The sequence below is a fragment of the Pelmatolapia mariae genome, linkage group LG10_11 (genome assembly GCF_036321145.2).
Source record: "Pelmatolapia mariae isolate MD_Pm_ZW linkage group LG10_11, Pm_UMD_F_2, whole genome shotgun sequence".
In the NCBI taxonomy this organism is placed as follows: Eukaryota; Metazoa; Chordata; class Actinopteri; order Cichliformes; family Cichlidae; genus Pelmatolapia; species Pelmatolapia mariae.
In genome coordinates this window covers 10,611,160-10,620,429 of record NC_086236.1, presented here as the reverse complement: position 1 = coordinate 10,620,429, position 9,270 = coordinate 10,611,160, and the positions used below count along the sequence as shown (strand labels likewise).

At 40.1% G+C, this 9,270-nt stretch overlaps 1 protein-coding gene across 1 annotated transcript; it reads left to right on the top strand.

Annotated features, from left to right (window-relative positions):
- Positions 1–1,926: 1,926 nt before the first annotated feature.
- On the top strand, positions 1,927–8,320 carry camlg (calcium modulating ligand). The gene is made up of 4 exons (XM_063488005.1): positions 1,927–2,234; positions 3,437–3,879; positions 4,013–4,078; positions 5,841–8,320. Exons 1-4 carry the CDS (start codon positions 2,084–2,086, stop codon positions 6,030–6,032), a joined length of 852 nt encoding a protein of 283 aa, XP_063344075.1. The 5' UTR covers positions 1,927–2,083; the 3' UTR covers positions 6,033–8,320.
- Positions 8,321–9,270: the final 950 nt, after the last annotated feature.

Below are 9,270 nucleotides of genomic sequence, written 5' to 3'. Positions count from 1 at the left end.
TTGGAAATTTGTTCTGGGGGTCATTGTCCTGTTGTGTGACCCACTTCCAGTAAGGTTTTAGCTCTGCCTCATATTTCACCTTAGAATACTTTAGTATTTATTAAGAGTTCATGGTCAACTCAATGACAGCAGCAATGACAGTGCCCTGTGGCTGCAGAGCAAGGCCAAATCATCATGCCTGTGCCATCATGCTTTACAGTTGGTATAAGATATTTAAAGGGGAGAAAAGTGACGATTGAGTGAAAATTTATTAACTTATCGCCATAAAATATTTGTTTCTTAGCACCAGACTTTTTTTGTTTGTTTGTTTTTTGTCAATAAAGAATAAAATCCAGTCAGCCTCTGTCCCCGGCTCAGCATAGATCCCTCTGGTGTCTCTGCTGGAATTTCTGTGAACGCTTAGATCCAATCTTCCAAACAGCTCATTATATAGAAATACTTTCTCTCATCTTTACTCTTCAAAACTCAGTTTGTCAATCACAATTTACTTCATATAATTTTGTTTTATCTATTAAATTAATTAAATCATAAATGTTAAAAATCAAACTTTCTCTGAGTATTTGCTTAGTCATTCTGACCAAGCACTACAGACCTCAGACAAGCTCTAGGCTGTGTGCCATATTTAGATTCCCTGCTGGTACAATCAACCTCAGCACAAAAGCGCAGGCACACACCAAATCACGGTAAAAGGTCAGGAGATTAAATATTAAATCAGTTTCATTACTCAAACTGATTTCTCATTCATCATATTACTTAGACGTATACTTTGATTATAACTTTGATACAAATTAAAAACACACAAACATAAGCTCTTTTCTAGAACTTTGTTTCACTGTTATCATAAAAGCTGGATGTTAAGACCTTTTACTCTATCTCCAGTGTAGTGAGAGGTTAGCCAAGTGGACTTCAATCCCACCTTTCTCTACAGTGCTAATACTCTATTGTAGAATATTGATCAGTGGACATTTGTACTGATATGGCGATTCTTCAAGAAGAAGAAGTGGTTTGTTCAGATGCAACTTTGCAAATGTAAGCTGTGTTGACATTTGCAATAAGCATTTTTCTCAGACCTTTAATAATATCACTGCAGCATTTCCTTAATATAACCAATGACCAAAAAATGAAACAAATAAAATGATCAAGTTGTTTCATTTCTTCAGTTTTTCCATAGCTCAGTTACATTTATTTAAATGAATATGCCCTGCTTTTACACAATTAACTGAAAAGATTTGTTATTTCAGGTCTGATTTATTTTTTAGTTGCATCGTTAATGCACTTTTTATTTCAGCTTGAGTAAAGAATACTCCAAACCTAGAGGTTAGAGCTATTTTTCCTATTAACACTACAGACCATTCAGAAATGGATTTTTTAAAAAGGCAGAACTTGTCACTTCCAGCCTCTTGAGGTCTAGAGAAAATCTAAAATTTGGTGGCATTTCGGAAAACAAAAATGAAACTAAAAATGAAAGGATCCCGTTTTTTATGCTTTATGCTTTGTTATGCTTATGCTTTGCCACTCAGAACACACTTTTTCCTTAGTGTTTCTCTGTACTTTTATATGCTCGTTAAATGCTAATATTGTTATACAGTTTTATGTAGGCGTATTAGAGTCGATTAAAGGCATAAAGAGGCTGAGGATTCAAACAAACTAAGAACGAATAAATTTATTTACCATAAATTTATATAGGTTGTTTTTTTGTGTTTTGTTTTTTTTACCTTTTTCTTGTAAACTTGCCATTTGTTTTTATTTGTTTTAAATATCACCTTTCTCTTTTAAATATATGACCCATTTTGTTGTAAATTTGTCTTTTTGCAGTAAATATATATATACCCATCCAACCCCTTCATTATTATTATTTTATTATTATTGGTCGTAATAAATCATCACATATCGTTGACGTAATCTAAAAAACCGTGCTGACATCATCACTGTGCGCCACAGTTAAGGCTCGTCGCTCGTTCGTGTTAAGCGTTTAATTCAGTGGTCTGAGGCTTCTGTGTCGTGTACCGTGAGCTACTGAAGCGCTAGCTTTATGTACTGTGGGCTGAGTTTGCATTAAAGGGTAATTTACGTAATTATCGACATGGAGTCCGGGGAGGCCAGCGAGGAGAAGACGGGCTCCATGTCGGCGGCACAGAAAAGAGCGGAGATCCGGAGGAAAAGGCTGCTCATGAATTCAGAGGACAGGATGAACAGGATCGTGGGAATCACCAAAAACGAGCCTGAAAATAACGGTAATCGGTAACAAACGATCCTCTGAATTTCTCCTGGGCGTGTCTTTCCTATTGAAACACGCTGTCGTGACAGAGACCCGCCTCATCCTGCGGCTGCAGTCAGGACGTTAGTGCTGTCTTTTAGGACCATAACTTGCTATGTAAATAATCGGGCTCACTACAGATATATTAACTAGAAGAGGAAAATGGCAGCAGCTTGGGATTCAAATCATGCTAAATGCTGTTAGCATTAGCAGGTGGGGATCAGAGGGTGGCTCACAGGCTGCTCAGCTCCGATAAACAGAATAATTAATACACAACAATACAGCAGTATAGATAGAAGGTACCTCAGCCAACCTGTCCTATTGCACACAGGCTTTAAGACACCTGCAGAGAAGCTGCAGTAGTCAGTACATAAGGAAACAAAAAATACATATATGCCAAGCATATCTCTCGTAACAAATATCTAGTCATTTGGAACCAGAAAGCACAGGAGTGAGTGACAAGGTAAAAGCTGCAGTTGGTTTTTGGCTGTGACTTTTATATATCCTTTATTTTTCAGGGTAAAAAGTGTCATTGGCATGAAGAATAGAGAGATATGGCCAAAAGGGGTGGTGAACTTGCAACAAATAATTATTGAGATATTTTAAGTGGCCAAAAATGACTGTATTTATTATAATGTAGGTACGATAAGCAAAGATATTATACATTGAAAATGCATAGAAAAATCAGAAGTGGCAGTACTGTCTATGATCAGCTCCTCACAGTACAGATGTCATTCCCTTTCTTTGGGGACACATCATAGTTATCATGTTTCAAAAAGTGATCGAGGCGACCATCATCAGCAGTCACTGTTCTCTTCTTCATTGACTTCTTCAAGCCCTCTTCTTCAGTGTGGCCATATCTACCGAGCCCAGGTCCTCCTCCATCATCATGAGTGCCCTCGCTGAAGTTATCCTACTCTAAATATCCAAAATCAATCTTCCCAGACTTGGATGTGTTGAAATTCTCAATTCTGTGGAACATACTATGAGTTTTGACAAGTCCTGATTGTTTTTGCTCAGACCTTGCTGTTCTCACTCACTCCTGTGCTCTTGAACACTGTGAAGTACTGGAAATGGCTGTTTAAAAAATGGATGTGTTTTTTTTGGGGGGGGGGGGCTGACTAATCATTTTAGCACTAGTTAATGTCATATTACTGATTATTGTCTTCTCATTGTCAGGAGCGTCACGGCGTCCTGCAGAACCCCGGTTCCATCTGCCTCTAGAGCCATGGTCCACTGCCTCATCTTCTCCTAGATCGTCTCCAGGGATTGGCAGTCACTCCCACAGCTCCACCCCGGAGAGGAGAGGCTCACCCCTGCCAGAGCTCTCCAGTGAGCCACCCGGAGGATCCTCAGAAGATGATATCGTAGGAGTCCGGCGGAGAACGAGGGGCGAGCGGCCGTCAGATGATGTCAGTGGCTCTCCTCGTCCAGGCTTTCTCTCTGCATCCTACTTTTCTCGTTTTGATGATGCCATGAAGCTTCGGGGTCAGCTGGCCAATGAAAAGCCGGCCGAGGACGGAAGGTCGGACTCAGAGGAGTTTGATCCCTTCAGGGTCTTCAGGCTCATCGGCAGCGTCCTCCTTGCTGTTTTTGTCAGGGTTTTTGTCTGCAAGTATCTGGTGAGCCTGTAGCTTTTAACACAGACTTGTTAGTGCACTAGTAAGGAGTTCATTTTTACATTTTATGCCAGTATCAGTACCAAATATGTATTTATTTATTTGTTTGTTAATGCTACATCTTGTTTTATTTTAGTCAATATTTGCTCCATTTCTGACACTTGAACTGGCCTACATGGGGTTGTCCAAATACTTTCCAAAGGTGAGTTTTTATTTTTTAAGTCTCTCATCGCTCTGCATGCACACATTGTGTAACAGCTGCGGACAGCACTATGAATAATATTTTAGTTTTGTTTTTCTCTGTATAAATGGAAAATCAAATACAATGACCTATTGCGGTTGTTCCGATGTAGTTGTGCTGTTTCTGACAGCCCAGTCTTTTTAGCCGCAATCTTCTCAACCAACCAACGCCAAGTTCATTGTACAAAGTACAATATTAAATTGGACATGAGGTCCTGGAGCACGCCTATGAATTCACAGCCTTAATTCTGCTGCACTGCTGTGTCTTCAGAGAGGACTAACCAGTTATAGCTAGCCAAGATCATGTTTACACTTCTCAATGGATTATTGGTCAAACAGGATTTCAAATCTACTGGACATTGTATCCAGGGGATGGAATTTGCCTCACCCATCCCCCCCTTTTTAAAAAAAAAAAAGATAAAAACTATTCATTAATAAGGAAAAGACAAATACCTGTTCAACAACTAGACAGATTAAAACAACCTGCTGAAACTGAGCATCAGAAAATCTGGGAATGAAAGATGATTTAAATGTAACGTAGCATGGTTTCTGGTGCCAGTTGGGCAGTCGTGAGTATTTCAGAAACTGATCTACTAAGATTTTCCCAGACAATCATCTCTTGGGTTTACAGAGGATGGTTGAAAAAAGAGAAAATATCTGATGATCAGCAATTCTCTGCGTGAAAATCCCATGTTGAGGGTTTGAGCTGATAGGAAGGCAACAGTAACTCAAAGAACTTGTTAAAACTAAGGTATACAGAAGAGCACCTTTAAATGCAAAATACCCTGAACCTTGAAGCAGATGGGCTATAGCAGCAGAAGACCACACCGGGTGCTTCTTCTGTCAGCTAAGAAAGGGAAACTGAGGCTACAGCTCATACAGGTTCTCAAAAAGTGGACAATAGAAGTTTGGAAAAATGCTGCCTGCTCCGATGAGTCTGGATTTCTGCTGTGTCATTCAGATAGTAGGGTCAGATTTTGGTGTACTGTTGCTGACCATGCCCATCCCATTATGACTACAGTATACCCATCTTCTTGAACTGCTTTCATGAACATGACATTGAGTTCACTGTACTCATTTATGATGTGGTGGAATTGGAGTTCTGCATAATGGATGTTCAGCTGACAAATCCACAGCGACTGTGTGGTGCTTTAATGTCAGTATGGTCCAAAATATGTGAGGAATATCTCCAGGAGCATATTGAATCTATGCCACAGAGGGTCCAAACTGGTACTGGTACTAAAGAAAGTGTCCAGTGATATTTTAAAACATGGACATAGCCACCGTGACATCACCCACTAGTTTTGGACTCATTTTGAAGGCTCAGGGTTTAATTGTAACAGCTGCTGTTCTTGTTTTTAAATAAGAAGTGATCATATTTGGAAAAGATGGTGGATTGTTAAGTCATCACCAGAAGAATAGATGGAGAGGTTGGACAGGTCCAGTTCAGTGACTTCACTTAATTTAGCAACCAAAGCAGGTTGTAAACATGTTTCTTTCTGCTGCAAAGCTGGACATTTTAACATGGGAGTCTGTGGGGCTTGACTTGCTCTTTGAGCCAGCCTCAAGTGGCCACTAAAGGAACTTTTGGCACAAATTTCTAATAGAGTTTTAGTTTTTGAACATTTTAATCTTGATTTATTTAGTGCAAAAATAGATTGATTAATAATGAGTAAGCACATATATTTGCATATAATGTGCTTTGGGTTCTCCTGTTTCTGCAGGTAGAGAAGAAGACCCAGACCACTGTGCTAACTGCTGCCCTGTTACTGTCCGGCATCCCTGCCGAGGTCATCAATCGCTCCATGGACACCTACAGGAGGATGGGTGACGTCTTCGCTGACCTCTGTGTCTACTTCTTCACCTTCATCCTCTCGCATGAGATACTGCTCCTTATTGGCTCAGAGACTCCCTGATAGGTTTCAAGGACCTCTGTAAACCCCCACCCCTCCTTTTTTGCTGTCCCCTCCCATCTCTCATAGCAACATAGGCATGCTCATTTGCACCCTCAGGTGCTTGTTTATCATTGACAGTCTGGAGGTGAACCCCTGCTGCCTTATGATCAGGCCCGTACACGCCAGCTGGACGAGTGCTCGTCATTTCAGCTCTTCGGGATTTCACTAACGCTAAAGCTACGCCCGACCACAAAGTTCAGTGTTTGTTACAGACTTCCAGGTTAATTTTTCTCTGAACAGAAGCTGTGAAACCTGTGTTACCTGTGTGTAAAGAATGTACTGCCATTTATTGCACCGAAGGATATTTATTAGTATGGAAAATGGGAAGTATCACGCCGAAGATTGGATTACTGTACAGTCATCAGTCTGACATCCCAGTGGGCAGCCACAGATTACATTTAGCTTATGAAGGGGAAACACTGGAGTCTCCTCAAAGGCTGGGTCATAATTCTAAATCTGACACCTGATAGGAACAATTGTTTGCTGAACAAGATGTTGAGTCAGAACGCTTTGAATTATCGCCAAGCCCTTGAGTCATTCTGCGGAGTAATAACCTCCAAAGATGATGCTTAGTTTGAGCAGGGTGTTATATTTTAAGCTAATGCCACAGCCAGATTCCTCAGCAGGGTTCTAACTCTTCTGTAAAACCAAAATCTGCTGTCAAACCGATGAAAACTGCTGGAGAATTTGGAGGTAGCTAGGCTACAACACTATAGTAATCTTTTTGTCAACTTAGGGCATCACACAGGGGCAACTCGCTTTCAGTTCATGCCACTCAAATCAAATGCAGAACACTGCTGGCCATTTAGGTTGAAGTGCTTCATTTGTACATCGTGAAAGTGATGTTGGTACAACCTTGCAAGGAAAGATTGGAGAAGTTTCTTGATCCGTTACAATTGACAGTATGAATGACATTGACAGAAGCAGCAGTTTTCTGTTCTTTCTCATACGGCACATCACCACCCCCGCTGACTGCAGTGTCTGCACCTCAGGCTGTAGACCAGATAGAGACGTGGCAGCTGTGTCACAGATCATCATAGCAGTTCAGTAGAAAAATCTCCCGCAAACAAAAGTGTGAGAAACTTTTAACTAGAGCAGCGTTGGAAAAATACTCGCGCTGAGATTAATGACAAGATTCAGAAATTTGCTTTCTGACTTTTATTCTCAGGTTTTTTAATTCAGCTTTTTTGTGAATACTGTGATTAATCTCAGAGATCTCACAGTTACGTTGCTCCTCTCTGAGTGGAGACGTTCGGATGACTTCCGACACTGCTGCACAGCCTATTTAAAACAAATAATAAGAAGGAGAGAAAGAGGTCAGGAGTTAGACATCGTTTTACCACACTAATAATCTGTTGTAGAAAGAGCCGTATCAAACATTTCTGTCCATCAGAATGAGCTGGCTTAAAAAGAAGGAGATCTTAGATAGAGGTAGAGGCGGCCAGGAAGAACAAAACTACTCTGGTATAAATAGAAGAGGAAGAATGACAGAATTTCTGGATTGCCTCAAATTGTGAGCTTCTTTGATTTTTCTACAAAACAAACTTTTACATAGATGACCCTCCAACCTTCAGTTAGAGATTTTAAAGATATTCGAGTGTTGAGGACCTTCCCATTTCGGAGGGATTTTCTTTTCCTCATAGCACTGCTTTAAAAATCACATTTTCTCTAATCTTTGGGAAGGGTCCACTTACGTTACAAACAATTTCCTTCTTTGTTTACGTCTGGTGAAGAGTTTAGCCCTTGTATGTTTAGTGTATGTTATTACGCTCGGTCATGAGCTTAAAACCGCGGTGAACTTTATACACGCTGAGAGTGTTTTGGGGGTTTTTACTAGAAAGTGCTGTCACTGCAGTTTTGTGTGAGGCAGTGGGACTTTGTATGCTTATTTGTGTTGAGTAATTCTGGTGACATATCCTGCTTTGCTTTGTTCAAGCCTCTCTCATACATACTTGCATAAATATACAGTATGCTCTCTCTACTTCTGTGCTGTCCTTGTTTCATATTTGTAATTTTAACCTGATTAATTTATGAATGTGAATATTTTTTTCCATGTGAATGACTTGGTGTAATTTATCCTGCAACTTGTCTGACCTACTTGATTGTTTTTTGATAACGTAAATTTGCAGATACTGTTTTTAATGGCTCTTGCGGTATCTTACATATTTGAACGTGAGTAACAAATGTAGTGTTGATGTGATGAAAACAGTCTCTGCTCCAAAAGATGAATGAGCAACTGAACAATTCATACCAAATAAATACTACTTGTGTGACTTGCCTCTTTTTTTTGGCAGTCAGTTATTAAGCCACACTTTGAAAAACCTTAATTTGAAAGACCAAGGAAACTGAAATTACTAAATTTAGCTTATTAAAAATATGTATCTAATCTAATCAGCCAATCACAGGGCAGTAACTAAATGCCTGTATAGCCGTGTAAGCATGGTCAAGACCCTCTGCTAAAGTAGAAATGTGATTTAAGTGATAATCGCAATACTTGTGTTACTTCTGTCAGCTAACAGGAAACTGAGGCTACAGTTTACAGAGGACCATCAAAATTAGACACCAGAAGACTGGAAAAACGTCACCTGGTCAGATGAGTCTTGATTTCTGCTGGAACATTTGGATTGTAGGGTCAGAAAATACTTTCAGGTGCTCACAAGGGGTCGCCACAGTGGATTGCGCCGCATGTTTGGTTTGGCAGCATTTTAGACTGGATGCAACCCTAAAGGGTATTTGTGTCTGTAGCTGGAATCAAACCAACAAACTCTTGCACAATTGAAAGTGTAGGGTCAGAATTTGATGTTAACAACATGAAAGCATGGATCCATTCTGCCTTCAACAGCTCACGCTCCTGTGGTTGTAATGGTGTAGTATTTAGTAGGGGCCTGGTAAGTTTGGTTAGCTTTTTTTTCCTTAATACATGAAGTCATTTCAAACTTCTTGATGCATTCTCAATCATCCAGGAAAGTAAATCTCCAAAAGTTGATTCTGTTCATCTGGACGTAGCGTTTTGTGGGAGAAACGTTTTGTCACTCATCCAAGTGACTTCTTCAGTCTCAGCTGACTGCAGGTTTCCCCCAATCTTATAAACAGTACTTCAGTGGGCTGGTTTCAGTCATTATGCAAATGTACTGTTTATAAGGTTTGGGGAAACCTGCAGTTAGCTGAGACTGAAGAAGTCACTTGGATGAGTGACAAA